The following is a 16239-nucleotide window of genomic DNA, read 5'->3' as shown; positions in this document are numbered from 1 at the left end:
AAATAACAAGTACTATGATACCACGGCGGATAAGTTGACTAGTTATTAATGTTAGTTATTATGGCCTTCTCTATTCCTATTCAATATGGGAGTAACAATCGAGCTGAAGCTGTTGCTGACAACCGATAACTATGGGGGAAATGATACGTTCATAATGGTTTTAACAGGATTTACTTGGAGCTTGACTCACAGATCATTGTTGATATGTTAAAAAACAAACACACGAACAATCTATAATTGAAGAGGATGATATATAATCAGAGACACGGCACAAGCCATCGAGAGTGTTGAGTTTTTAATGTTTCTCATTGCGTTTGAGAATTTAACAGTGTTGCGAATTTTTAGTAAAATGGCTTCATCTATTGGAAGAATCACCTTATACTCCTCTTTTCCGCAATTGCCAAGAGAAGTAAAGGGATTTATTCAACTGGATAAAAGCCAACTTTCTAACATGAGGAGGTGATTTTGATCCAATATTTTTGTTAGTTAATGTATAGTCTTTATATAGGTAGTAGGAAGACATATATTTCTTCTTCCAGTTATTCAGATAATTGTAAGCTACAACCATGGGCTACTTTTTTGGAGGTACCGTCTTTGCCCCCTTATTGTGGGTGTACAAATCAAACAACAAGCAAAATCGAACCGAAGAACTAAGTCAAATCGAAAAAATAAAGCCGATGTGTGGTTTGATTGGATTGGTTTGGCCTTAGAAAAAAAAATGATTATTTTTTGTTTGACTTGGTATTTTTAAAAACAGTCAAATTCGACCTAAATCATACCGACGTACCACATTTTAGCACTCTTTGAAAAAACTCAATGGATCCACCTATTAATTTGTGAATAAATTATACAATATAATGTTGGATAGCTAATTAGGAGGTAATTAATTAGTTATTGAGATATAAAATGAATACGATGCTTGGTTTGCGATTTAGAAACCCGCATAATTAATATATGCATAAGTTATGACAGAATTTGTGTATTCTTACGCGCGATAAAAGATGAAAAAACTAATAATCGCATAATTATTACTTGTCTAATTCTAACCAGCTATCAAACGACCCCAAGAGTCATGAAGAACATTTAATAGAAAATTAATCACTTGAAAAATATTCATAAATCAAACAATTTTCAGTACTATATGAAGAACATTTAATAGAAAATTAATCACTTGAAAAATATTCATAAATCAAACAATTTTCAGCACTATAGTAGTAGTATATACGTAAAAGAACTATACGAAAAGCCTTATTTTGAGATAATGGGTGATGGCTTTAATTTGTAGAGAGCATAAATTACCACTAAGCTTTAGACAATAGAGGAGGAATACTTTGTTCATTCCTAAAGAAATTTGTTGGATCAACTTTAGTCTTCACTTGCACCAATCTATCAAAGTTGTTCTTAAAATATTTCTCTCCCCAAATTCTTGCTTGTGCATAGCTTGTGTTTCCTTTGTTGTTCACTCCCAAATCAAGATCTCTATAGTTGAAATATGCAGCTCTAGGAGATTTTGACACATACCTAGCCATGTATCCATAAAGTTTTCGAATCCAAGATAGATGTTTTTCAGAACTTTCCATTTTTTCCCAATTCACCCCATAATGGATCATGAATATGTTTCCATCTCTATGAGGGAAAGGTGTTTCAGATTCTGAGAAGTCACTCAACTCTCCTCCATAGGGACTAAACTGTAATTCGGCTGCATTTTCGCCTACTTGGTTGAATAGTTTCCATATACCTTCAAGTCCATTGATAGAAATTGGACGTTGGACATAGTCTGATTTCCCTTTGAAGAATCCGGTTTGATTATTTGTGGTGAATTTCCAAATTATTGGTAACAATTCGATTGGTGTGCCACTAGGGAAACCGGCAAAGAAGAGTATAGATTCGATCCAACTCATCTCAATGCAATCTTCTTTCACTAATCCTAGTTCCGGGAAGCTCTTTTGCATTTCGGGAAGGAGTTCATCCACTCCTCCAAGGAACAATGTAGTGAAAAAGGCGTGGATAGTCCTTTGCCCACGGCTGAATGGAGATTGACTACTCCTCAGGAAGAGCCTGAGGAGAAGACTATCATCAACTTTGTGCGCGATATGTTGCCATTTGTAAACTAGTTGAGTTGCATTTTGTTCCAAGGTTCGTGTCACATTGAATACAGTCACCTTTTCTGGAATATCGAGTAATTTCACCTTCCATGAGGTAATGAGACCAAAACTAGTCCCTCCACCTCCTCTAATAGCCCAAAAGAGATCCTCACCCATTGATTCTCGATCATGGATTTTTCCATTGGCATCTATTAGCTTAGCATCAATGATGTTATCAGCAGCTGTACCGAATTTTCGTGACATCATGCCATAGCCTCCACCACTAAAGTGTCCACCAACACCAACAGTTGGGCAAACCCCAGCAACAAAAGCTAATGTTTTACTTTTCTCCGCGATTCTATAGTAAACTTCCCCAAGGGTCGCGCCAGCTTGAATCCAAGCAGTCTTGTCTTCGGTATCAATGGAAATTGATCTTAGGTTCCTAAGATCAATGATGACAAAAGGGGTTTCAGAAATGTATGAAAGTCCCTCATAGTCATGTCCACCGCCTCGAATTCTGATCTGTAGGTCATGTTTCTTGGAGCAATGTATAGCTGCCTGGATTTGAGATTCATCATTAGGAGTGAAAATAATAGATGGTTTGAAGTCGGAGGTTATCCTAAGATTACCTGAAAAGGAGTTATAAATGGTGGAATATGATGAATTTTTAGGAGTGATGATGACTTGTGATATTGAGTTTGAGTTCATAATTTTTTGAGAAAGGCATTTGAGAAAGTCATCATGAGTGTTGTTGGCCCATGATGATGAAAGGCAAATTGAGAGAAAGAGAAAGATTGTTAACTTCTTGAAAGTAGTCATATTGATTTGTTGTTGCAAATTTTGATGATGGAGAAAATGGAACAAAGAACATCTATTTATAGTTTTGGCTGGGGAGAAATTAAAGGAGCTTTAGTTTCAAACTTTCAAACCCTAAGACCACGTGGTATAGAATAATATTAATGTTTTCACCTAACTTTAATTTATTCATAAATCATTTTCTAATCCGTTACAGAATTTTCCAAGGAGTTTCTTTTACTCCCTCTATTTTTTTATATTACTTTTCTTTTCAACTGTTCAAACGAAGTGCTCCTCCATTCATTTTCGCTTATCCATTATATTATAAATAGATGTCTAATAATATTTATTCAATTTAAAAAATTAATAAATAATGTATCTTTTTTTACCCATTTTACCTTATCTATCACATATTATTCATCACTCAATGTAATTTTTAAGGTATCAAATTTATTATATTTAAAGGGTAATATAGTAAAATTGCCTTATCATTTATTGTTTCTTAACATTTGCGTCAAGTCAATAATGGACAAGTATTATTGGACGTAGTGCCGAGCCAGGAGTTTCATTGAGGGGGTTCAAAAGTGCATACATAAACTAACCAAAGGGGTTCAACATCTACTATATATAAATAAAAAATAATTTTAACCATGTATAAATAGTTGTAATTTTTCTTCGAAGCTAGCTCCACTCCTAGTTGGACGGAGGGAGTATTTCTCTTTTCTTTTTGGTAACTAACTTTTCACATGACATGCTTAAGAGTTAAGACCACAAGGCATTTTACATATTTTTAGTTTAAAATTCCTAAGATTCAAGTTTTGATAAATAAGTTGAAACAGAGTGAATAATTGATTTAGAAAGCATAATTGAACTCTGCGTGGAAATTTTTTTCGTGCAAGAAAAGTATATGCATACCAATACTTTTATTCATATAGAAGAAGACGCACACGCTTGCTCAAGCTTAATGTGGATTGCTATTAGTTTATATTTTTATAATATGGTTGTAGTTAACATGTGTATAATTATTTATTATCTTCTATCAGTGATAACGATCGATAAAATTACTTAAAAGAAAATTTTTCCTATTTTAAATCTTACATATCTTCTTATGACACCTACTTTGACATGAGCATATTCGAATATCTGATGGTATAAATATTTTACGGTGAAGTCTACTGTAACTTAATTAAACTCATTAGGAGTAACTTAAGTTACTTTAGTTCTTTGTTTTTAGAAAGAGTTAGTAAGCTCATTTCATATACAGTTGGTGAGGATCGATAGGTTCAACTAGAATAACGTATCAAGATATTATATTGCTATTATTAAAGAAAAATTTGTGTAGTAAACTTAATATTTCCTCTGCATTATTGGATAATACGAACATAATTAAAGATTAAACAAATACTCTGGTCATTAACGTAAACGTTTGTCCGACTTGATATTTCAGAGGTCAAACTAGACCTTAATAAGAAAATGTAAATGATGAAAATTGATGGGTTTTTATAATCTTTTCAATGTGTATATTGTACCAAATTTATATAACATTAGCCAAATCCACTTTTGACTTTTAGGTGATAAATAAATATGGATAAAGATTAAAGACTATTGGACAAAGATAGCAATACTTTTCTTATACGCTATCAAATGGAAAAATATCATGATAAAGAATATTAAAAACTATTGGACAAAGATAGTAATAAAAATATCATGATAAATTTCAACATATATTGTGCATGTCTCCACGGGTATAAAGTGTGAACGTATAATAATATTGAAGACTTGTATTTGTGGTCCAAGACGCTGCGTAAAAATTTCAAAGTTACTCTAATATAATACATTGAACTCAAAATGTCTAAATTCTTGTAATTGTGATGCATATTATTGGGAAGGGGTAGAAGTGCATTCTTCTGCAAAAATAAAAAATCAAATTCACTGAGATATTGCATGTTATTACATTGAGCTACTGCACTTGTGAGAAGGAGTTGTATTAGCATATTGGCATGGTGCAATATTATTTTTTCCCTAAGTAATTTCACAAGCTGATCTGAAGTTTAAAGTTTATTTATGGATTTCTTATTACGTCTTTTAAGATATGTTGCACAATAGGCCGGCATGCTAAGTGGGAAAAGTACTATATATAAATGTTTCCATACATATTTTCCACTATAAACAAGGAAAAAATAATTAACAATATAGGTTGCTCGAATAGTAAGCACGTTCAATCTTAAGATTGCATATTCAAGTCATCAAGAGCGCAAATTGGAGGATAAGCTTTGATTAATGTCATAAGTGCTAAGTTGGAAGCTCACATAAGGATTCGTATGCCAATGATCCTAATGTCATATGTTTATAGTGTTTGTGTCCAATGCTTTTGATTAATGTGTTCAAGGATGATTGTTTAATTTGTTGGAAGCAGAAAAATGGTGATCCATGAGAGAATTGCTCGAATTCGATAAGCAAATGGTGGAGGAAGGAATATTCACGGGCATCCACGGGTGTGATCTAGGGATTAATAAAGTATGGGAGAACCATGAGGTCTCCTATTCCATGTGCAAGTTTCAACGGAAGCAAAAACCACTTAATGATTTCGTCTCATCTGTGAAGTTAGTTGGTTCCTATATGATGGGAGGTAATAAGTACCCGATGAAATGATCAGATGTGCGCAAGTTGATTCCAACACCACCATCCCTAAACAAATGTTCTTATAAAGCTAAAACCAACATGTTTAGCATGCTCCCGATAGAATTTCAAATGCAAGTTAACTTGTACATAAGTTAAAAAATTAATTATTAAAATGTTTAATGTATTAATTATTGGCAAGCATAATCACGATCACCTAAATATTCTCCTTATAATGAATGATTAAATTATGATTTAGAGGAAAAATTAGGGTTTTTGGAGAGAAAATTAGAATTTTGGAGAAAAATTGGCGCCCAATTAAGATTAAGGGGTTAAGGGGTAACAATCTCTATTTACATTGTTTGGACATATTTTGGACAAATGGTTATGGACGATTTGTTTTTTCCTTTATAATTTTGGCGAGGGAGAAATTAAAGAAGCTTAGTTTCACCTGTTTGGTCATTAGAATTTTTCATTTTTTTCAAAAAATTATTTCACTTTAGTGAAAATTGGAGTGTTTGGCCATTGAGAATTTCAAATCAAGTCTAAATTGTATTGGGAAGAGTAAAAACAAGTTTAACTAGTTTTTCACTTTTTTCCAACTTCAATTTCAGCTTTATTTATTGTTACAATTTACCCCATCTTTCTTATTTTTACAAAGTCGCCCCATTGGCCTATTAATTTCATCCAAAAATCAAAGTTAAATGTCTAACTATCACAATGCGCTTCTCCACACTTCCACAGATAAAAGACCTCAAAATTGAAGGCAAATTCAATTTTTTCTTCTTCCTCAAAATCTCCTCATGATATAACGGAATCTTAATCCGTCCATTCTTGCGATTCTTTATGCAACACCAACAACAAATGCAATATTATTATCTCCTTTCACATTTAGTTGTATCTTCTAGGTAAATTGGTTAAGTTTGGTGATTTTGATAGTTTTTAAAAAATTGAGATATAAAATTATATTTAAAAAAGTCTTTTAAAAAAAATTACAAAGATATGATCAGAGTCATCAGACACAACTCCAACTCCAAACCAATTGCAACTCCAACACCCAAAAAATTTTAGTGTTCATGATCAAATGCCTACTTAGTTTCAAAGGCTTAAGACCAAGTAGCATAGAATAATATTAATTTTTTCACCTACTTTATTCGTAAAGATTTCCTAATCCGTGATATAATTTTCTTTAATTAGTTCTAAGAAATAAAACATTATTGAACTCTGAACTATTTTTTTCTTAACGAGCAACCACGTAGAACGTATTAAATGTTATAAAACAAGAAAGAACAAGAAGAAGAGTAGAGAGAATAGAGAAAGTAATTCTTATTACTTCTTGAGGAATGAGAGATCATAAGATTGTAAATACAATGAACAAAACCCCTCAATTTATAGGAAAAATTTACTCTTAATCTGAGTAAAAGACGGATGCTTCAAATCCTAATAGATACTACTAAAAAATTGCTATTTTCCGACGGCCAATGTAGTCGGAATGTGATCGGAAATTAAGGTATTTCCGACTACTTTCTGACTACATGGTAGTAGTCGGAATATAGCTTGTCGAAAAATATTTTTTGACTACTGTAGTCGGAAATTTCCGACTACTTTAGTCGGAAACGTAGTCGGATATTTAATAAATATTTATTTAATAATTATAAATATTTCGATTACTGTAGTCGAAAATTTAATAAATATTTATTTAATAATTATAAATATCCCGACTACTGTAGTCAGAAATTTTATAAATATTTATTTAATAATTTTAATTAATCTGACTGCTGTAGTCGAAAATTTAATAAATATTTATTTAATAATTATAATTTTTCCAACTACAGTAGTCGGAATTTTAATAAATAATTATTTAATAATTATATAATAATTATAATTTTTTTGACTATAGTAGTCAAAAATTTAATAAATAATTATTTAATAACTATTATTTTTTCGACCATTGTAGTCGAAAAATTATTAAATAATTATTTAATAATTATTATATTGCATTCGTTTACACTGCTTTCAGGTTATAAATGACATAACTAATGTATTTTTCACAACAGGATCAAACATGGCAAAATTTTATAAATACAACCACTTTAAACCATTCGAAACAAACATCAAATCAAATAGTTTAAGCATCTAAATGTTACAACCAAAAACAAGAACAATAACTACAATCTAATTATCATCAGATTCATTATCTTCCTCGTCATGAAATAGTTGCGGCATGTGCTTCTTAACCAACTCCTCCAAATTATCAAATTTAGCAAATCTAGCATCGTTAGCTGCATATTTTTGTGTCAATTCCACAATTCGCTATTTCATCGATTTCATTTCTTCCGCAGTTTGCAAAGTAGAAGAGGAACTGGGAAAAAATGAAGGAGTACTCGAGGATTGGAGAACTCCTGTCCCGTAGGTTCTACCTTTCTTTGGACCCCTACCACAGTTGTCCACATATTATTCATATTTCTGCAGGTGATGGTTGGACCATGGTACCATCCTCTAAAATAGGTTGTCTTTGACGCCACTCTTCTATGCTTTTTTAAAATTATTCCTAAAAGAAAAATTATTTTTCAGTACATAAACAAGCAAAGTTGAGTAATAATAAAATAATGTATGTAAAAGTTATTATCTTACATATGCAATCCTAGCACGTGGTTTGACCCAATCTCCTCTTGTACCGTCCTTATTTTTCTTCCTATGCGTCTCTTCGCAGACCTCAAGAAAAGGGCACCCTTTTCCCCCATTTTCATATTCCTGCAAAATTAGATGAATATGACAATGGTGCTAATCATGATTATGACAATGGTGTTAATGGTGCTGAACTAAGTCTAGATGATGCAATCATATAGGTTATTGATTAGAAAATAGTACAACACTCATGCAATATTCATACCAAAAATTGACTAATAAATTTAAGAAACTTTTGAAGTGAATGAGTCTAAAAGAGAGTGTCACTGTAATTGATTACCAAAACACCAAAAGAAAGAAAAACAAGTCCATGTTTTAGTAGGAAGAAATGGTTCATGAATCAAGTTTGGGCTTAAAATAAGAATTCAGAATTTTGAATAGGTCTATCAAACAGGCCTTAGATGTCACAATTGCACTCTATTTGGGTCGCGGTCACGACAAGTGAGAGTCCTGCCAGACAGGCCTTGATCTCACAATTACGAGTCTCTAGATGTAACACCAGCGATCACACTCTAGAAGTCTGCAATTGTGGTACTCGAGGTTGTAGTCCAAGGCTAGTTCATGATCCAAAATCTAAATTTCTCTACCAAATTGTGTTCTTAACATGTAAATGACACTAAAACATGAAACTAAATTCCTAAATATAAAAGCATGCCCTTAAATATATAGAAAACTACTAAGAAGTTTATTTGAGAATTTCGCCAAATACTTGGTGTGCACATACATTTCATACTAATTTTGAATAATTTTGGATATTCAAGACTTCCTTAAGTATGCACACACCAGCAAAAACAACCACCATCCCAAACAACATCAATTTAGACACTAATCAAGCATAAAAATCACAGATTTAGGCCATGGTCCTAAACAACAATAGCAGCAGTAGTTAAATCACAAATTTAGGCCATGGTCCTAAACAACAACAGAAGTAGCTGCAGTTAAGGCAAAAGTCACTCTTGGGCATCATTAATCTGCTTCAGTTCTATCATAAACCAGTAACTTCTAGTTCTATATCTTGAGAAGGAAAAATAAATGTACTGCTCCAATCAAAATTTCCAAACCATCCCCTTTTCCACTACCTTACTTAACTTTAGCAGTAGAAACGCAATAGCAGCTAATCAAGATTCAAGAGTTCTCCATTATACAGTGATAGCAACCACTATACACAGGATTCCCACGACTCCACCAGCTGCAGAGCTACACGCCTATATATATGTTCAGCAGACAGGTTATCCCAGATCATGCTCTAATATAACGGGGGAGCTTCCCTACGCAATAAGCTAGGTTTCCTTACACTAAAAGTAAAAAACAAACCAAAGGATGAAAAAAGTGTCACTTATATTCAAGGTTGCAGGTTATCTATTTTGAACAAAATGTCTTTCTAGAATATGACGTTTGATATTTTGAAAATCTTGTGAGGATCCCTCTTAAGTTGAGTAAGCTTATGGAGCCATGCAAGGCCAGTGAAGAGCCAAAATGTGGCGAAAAGCAATTAGCTTCAAGTAAAGAAGTGGTAATAAGCACTAGAAAAGTAAGAATGAAGTTTCTGTCCATAGGAAGAAATGAGAAAGAAGATACTGCATTATCCAACTTATTCTCAATGCCATTCAAGTAAAATAAAAACATTCCTTCGTACTTCTGAATAAAAGCTACATAGAAATTTGCATATGATTCATCAAACACCAAATTGCATTGTAATATTGATATTTGACAACACATTAGGACAATCAACTTAGTTAAAGTAACATATATAGGATCTCTGGAATGATTCCGATACATGGCAATATGTTGCAAGGGAAAAAAAAGACACACAAAGGAAGATGCAACTCAGATGGTTAGTAATCATCTCTTAAACAGTAATATTTGTCAGCACACATGGATAAAAAATATTTCTTGTAATAAATGCTTTCATCGAAGAAACATATGGTTAGTATGTATGACTACACTTCTACATAAAACCTTTTTTTCCTAATGGACATCCACTACCAATCTATTTACCTAAGAAGAATTTATTTCGATGGGAAAAGGGAAAAAGGCATGCACACTTTGCTTTCGTAAGATTTAGGTTGACCTTCAGATAGTTTTAGATATTGGTTTAAAATTTACTGCATCATAGTTTGAGCAAGTGTAGCTGTATTTTCTTTTCATTGTTTCTACACCATATAACTGGACTATACTAATGACTTAATGTCCAATTCAATAATTAAAAGCCTTCATATGAAGGCACCACAAATATGTTATGACGCAAACCAACAGCAAGCATCATTTGAAGAAGTTATATTACAGAAGCCAACCATCATTTTGTTAAGGATTGACAAGTTCATAAATATACAACTACATCACGATTCTAGACTAGTTGCGGTGATTGATAACTATTTTCTGAAACTTTATCTCCAACCATAAATTTTTATGAGAAATAACACACCTGGTACTTTCAGTTTCAGAAAGAACACACACCTGGAACTTCTACTTACTGTAATTTCAATAGTTAATAACTTTATTATTTAACTGAGATTATTTGGGATTCTCTAAATCTCACTAGTTTATAATTTATCTTATTTGGTGTAATCACAAGCTCAGAATGAAGCTAGTTGTGTGTCGTCTCGTTTGGTGCAAGTTTTTCCTCCAAATTTCTGCAATAATATTCAGAAAAATAGGGTGTTGTGTCCAGATATTGAAGAACCTAAAAGGAGACATGCCAACACCAACGCAGATTCACAGATTTTAGACTTGCCAAAAATGAGATTCCATGTAAAACGCCTAAACATAAATTCATAGATTTAGCCAACACCAACATAGATTCACAGATTTTTAAATTTCATAAATTTTTGCAGAAAATGGAATAAATTTTTATCGTGAAGATGGGAATTTCTTGATTGACCTTCAATACCGTTGCTTCACCACCGTCGTTACCACCCCACCATCGTTAATTTTTGAGAGAGAACAATGAACGTTGTCAAGTTCAGGAACCCTAGCTTAGAGATAAAGACCAAGTAGAGAGTGAGAGAAAGAGACGAAGTACAAATTGAGAGAGAGATAAAGTAGAGAGTGAGAGAGAGACATCGTCGTCGCCGTTACCACTCGACCAACGTCGTCATCATTGTCGCTGTTGAAGTAGAGAGCGAGAGGAGGGTTAGAGAGTGAGAGAGAATTGGGAAAGTGGTTAAGAGAGAGAGAGGGGTTATAGATTATATAATAAGATTTCCGACTACTTCATTCGGTAACTAATTTAATAAAATTAATTATTTAAATTTTTCGAATACAACGGTCAGTTATATTTAATATATTTAATTAATTAATTATATTTCCGACTACGGTAGTCGGAATTAAGTGTTTGAAAGTTTATTATTAAATTATTTTATTTTTGTATAAGGGTCTGAGTATATATTTCGTGATTTATTTATCTATTTATTTATATTTTTTCGACTGCAGTAGTCGGAAATACATATTTAATAATTTATTTAAATAGTTATTTAATTTTTGTATAAGGGTCTAATGATATATTTAACAATATATTTATTTAATCATTTCAATTTTCGACTATAGTAGTCGGAAATATATATTTTCTAATTATTTAAATATATATTTAATTTTTGTATAAGGGTTTGATTATATATTAAATAATATATTTATTTAATTATTTAATTTCCGTAGAAGGGAATAATTATATATTTAGTAATATGTTTATTTTATTGTTTTTATTTTCGACTACAGTAATTGGAATATACATTTTCCGCAATTTCCCTCCAACATTCTGAGTATATATTAGTAATTTAATTATTTATTTATTTACATTTCCGACTACAGTAGTCGAAAATAATTTTATTATTTATTTAAATAATTATATTTATATTTCCAACTACAGTAGTCGAAAATAAATATTTTATAATTTATTTAAATAGTTATTTAATTTTTGTATAAGGGTCTGATTATATATTTAATAATATATTTATTTAATTATTTTTATTTCCGACTACAATGGTCGGAAATGAATATTTAATAATTTATATATTAATTATTTAATTTCCGTATAAGGGCATGATTATATATTTAGTAATATATTTATTTTATTATTTTTACTTCCAACTACAGTAGTCGGAATATACATTTTTTGCAAATTTTCACCAAATATTCTGACTGTTGTAGTCTCAAATACCATTGGAATAATATTTTGTAAAAAAAAAGTACATTTTCCGACTGAAGTAGTTAGAAATTTCCGACTACTTTTTTCAGTCGAAAAATAGGAATTTTCTGGTAGTGATATCAAAGTAGATCTTGATAGATCTTGATAGACATTCACTATAATGTAAATACATTTATAACACTCCCCCTTGAATGTCTAGACAGATAATGTCACTCGTTAAAACCTTACTAGAAAAAACCCAGTGGGAAAAAAATATAGTGAAGGAAAAAGAGTACACATCTCTAAAAATACGCATATAGGCTGCCTCATTAAAAACCTTACAAGAAAAACTCGGTGGGACAAAATCTTGAAAGGGAAAAAGAGTACAACGTATATTTGCTTCCCCTAATGAGAACATCCTTGAACCTTTGTATCTCGATCTTGTGCAGCATCTTCTTGAAAGTTGCAATTGGAGAAGATTTGGTGAATAAATCAGTCACATTGTCAGCTGAATGAATCTATTGCACGTTAATATTATCATTCTTTTGTAGCTCATGTATGTAGAAAAGCTTTGGCACGTGCTTCGTTCTATCTCCATTTATGAATCCTCCTTTAAGATGTGTTATGTATGCTGAATTATCTCTGTATAAAATTGTGGGTAGATTGTCATATTTTACACCACATTTTTCTTGAATGAGATGTATCATGGACCTCAACCATACACATTCTCGGCTTGCTTCATGAATAGCTATTATCTCAGCATGATTCAATGAAGTGGCTGCGATAGATTGCTTTGTATATCTGCAAGATATGGCAGTATCACCACATATGAACACATAGCCTATTTGATACCGATCTTTATGCAGTGTATCATGGACCTCAACTACACATTTTGTCGGTTAGCTTCATGAATAGCTATAATCTCGCATGGTTCAATGAGATGGCTATGATAGACTGCTTTGTATATCTCCAGATATGACAGTATCCCTATATGTGAACACATTGCATGTTTGAGACCAAAATTTATGCGGTTTAGATGAGTACCCAACATCAGCATAACCAGTAAGATCGGAACTGCAATCTTTAGAATAAAACAAGCTCATATGTTTTATCCCATTCTGATGTCTCCTAATAAGAGGAAAAATATACCTTGCTAACCAATTGACTAAAAAGGATATATCGGGCCTTGTAGTATTTGCAAGATACATGAGTGCACCACTTGCACTAAGATATGGTACTTCATAACCAATCTAATTCGGTATATTTCTCATTTCAGCAAATAATCTATTGCTTTGAAAACTCTCCAAGAGTTCCAATGATTTTCAAGCTATAAGCTTATACAATATAAAGATTATAAATAAGTTTTCTAGAAACTTTTATATGCTTCAAGCATTTTGAATCCTTAAATGTTTTCACATAAATTTTGTCAAGTGACACTATTTAATATTTCATGAGTGACATCTTCAAGTGTCTGGACTGCAAATTAAATAATTTTTATAATTACCAAGATGCATCATTTCATGTCACTTGATAAATGTTTCTACGTCAGCATGCTTAAATTAACATAGAATTAAGATCCTCGTAATATATCATTTAGTATCGGTTCACAATGCGACATAACATTTTGAGATCTCATCACTTCATTATTTTTAGGTACCTGAACCTCTCATAAGGTTTCATGAAGTGTTATGTCATAGGCTCTTCAAGCGCATATTACTTTCTTATTATGATTATTTGCTCCTTATCCTTTTCTAGGATTATTTCATTTGGAACCGATTGGTCTATCATGCTTCACGCATGCATAGACTTATTAGATGCAGCTAAATATTAGATGCTTTCGGCATTTGACTTGAATTGTCTTTTGGATGACGATCTGGTGATAATTTTTAACATATTTCATAGTGCTTATAATCTGACCACCCTTTATCGAAGGTGACTCCGCCCCTGTCGATAAGTTTACTTGGCACCCAGAGAGTCCGGATCCTGGATCCGCCTCTGTGTGTATTTGTATAGCAACAGTTTACTTAAATACAAAATACAATTTGCTATTTTTCGCAATTATGAAACTGTTGCTATAAAAGTTACAATTAAGACTCTATAATTGTTTTTTCTAAAATTTTCCCTAATTATTAATGATAATGTATATAACTTAAACTCATTATGAATCACTTAAGTTACTTTGCTTATTTATTTTTAGAAATTTGTAAGCTCTACCCCGAAAAGTCATGGTAGATGATCTCAATAGGTTTGTGACTAGAGTGATTTATCAATATATTACACAAGCTTGTTTGGATGAATTTAGAGAAAATAGCCAAAAACCCACTCAACCTTTACCCCAAATCCCAACCACACACTTATACTTTGTGGGGGTCAACATTTTAAAAATGAAATTTTTACACCCCCCTCCCCCCGAAAACTCACACCCAAATATGTAATGAAAAGAGAGCAACACACACTTGTTATGTCATGCCACGTAATATTATATTTTTATATTAAAAAAATTAATTATTATTCTTTAATATATATATATATATATATATATATATATATATATATATTCTCTTTCTCAACATCTTTAATAAGCTAATATACCTTTTATCTTCTCACTAACTTTTCTCTAGCTTCTCTCTAACTTTTCTTAACTCTACAACGACTTAGACCGACAACGGTCGTCTCTCGGAGCTCCGATCGGCGAAGCTCAAATGGATACTACAAAAAATCAACAATTTTGTTTTTTAGAAACTAAAAAAGAATTATTATTCATTGTTAGTTTTTTTGCTTAAATTTATGTATTTTGGAACGGTCACATATAATTGAGACCCACATGCAGATTATTCATCTTTTATATTTCTTGTTCATTTTGTGTTCAGTTTTTGAATTCAATAAGATATTTTTGGATTTTGTTTTCATGGATTGTGTTGAATCCTTGAAGTATTTGAGTTTGAATGCTGATTTGGGATTTGGGATTTGGGTTTTTGGTGTTTGGGTGGTTTGGATAATTGTATAAAGTTTTGGGGTTGTTGTTGTTGTTGTTTGATTTGGGATTGAGGGTTTTGTAATTTAGTTGGTATTGTAAGGGTTGGAGCCGTTTTCTTTGTAATTTTTGTGGGAAATAAAGTGAATTGAGAAATGGGTGTTGTTTCAAAAATGATTTTGATGGGAAATGAAGTGAAAAAATAAAGTCTTGTAAGACTGGGTTGTTGATGAATTCGAACTTAGAAGATGAAAAAAATGGTGGTTTATTGGAATTGGATGATGAGAAGGAAGAGTTTGAAGAAGAGTGTAATGATGAAGACAAAGTGTTTGATATTTTGAAACTGAGAAAAATGGTAAAGATGGAAAGACGAAGAGCAAGTGTTGCTTGTTTGGAACTTGAAAAGAAAAGAATGGTAGCAGCAGCAGCTAAGGAAATAATGGAGATTGTTTTAATTGTAGTTCTATACCCTATGCGTTATGGCCATCCTTTTAATTGTTTCATTACATACGTTGCAAGAGATAAACGAAAAGCATAAATGTTGTCATATTTACTTCTTTAATTAATGGACATTCAATTTAATTAAGTAAATATGTTGCTTTTTACGAAGATAGTTCTATAGCCATTGAAGAGTTGTTGAAGCTTTTTATGAGAGAGAGTGATGGAGATGAAGAAGAAAGAAAATAAAATGAAATAAAAATAATATATATATATATATTATGTACTTTTTTTTTGGTAAACTATATGTACTTTTATATTAAAAAGATATGCAAAAATAATTTTTTTAAGATTTTCGGACTACTCACTCTCTCAAAGAGAATGAGATACACTCTCTTTGCCACATAAGCCTTTAGAGGTGTAATAATTTTATTTTTAAAATGTTCAGGGGGGTCATAGGACCTCCGCAAAGTATAAGTGTGTAGTTGAGATTTGGGATAAAAGTTGGAGTTTTTTTT

At 31.8% G+C, this 16239-nt stretch overlaps 1 protein-coding gene and 1 pseudogene across 1 annotated transcript; one reads left to right on the top strand and one right to left on the bottom strand.

Moving 5' to 3' along the window:
* Positions 1-1156: 1156 nt before the first annotated feature.
* LOC107859065 (berberine bridge enzyme-like 22) lies at positions 1157-2938 on the bottom strand. The gene has a single exon (XM_016703946.2). The coding sequence runs from the start codon at positions 2901-2903 to the stop codon at positions 1302-1304; it is 1602 nt and encodes a 533-aa protein (XP_016559432.2). The 5' UTR covers positions 2904-2938; the 3' UTR covers positions 1157-1301.
* A 12195-nt stretch (positions 2939-15133) lies between these two features.
* LOC124895963 lies at positions 15134-15826 on the top strand (annotated as a pseudogene).
* Positions 15827-16239: the final 413 nt, after the last annotated feature.

Source organism: Capsicum annuum, chromosome 2 (genome assembly GCF_002878395.1).
Source record: "Capsicum annuum cultivar UCD-10X-F1 chromosome 2, UCD10Xv1.1, whole genome shotgun sequence".
Taxonomy (NCBI): domain Eukaryota; kingdom Viridiplantae; phylum Streptophyta; class Magnoliopsida; order Solanales; family Solanaceae; genus Capsicum; species Capsicum annuum.
Note: the sequence above shows the minus strand (reverse complement) of the source record. Positions and strands in the feature narration are given on the sequence as shown.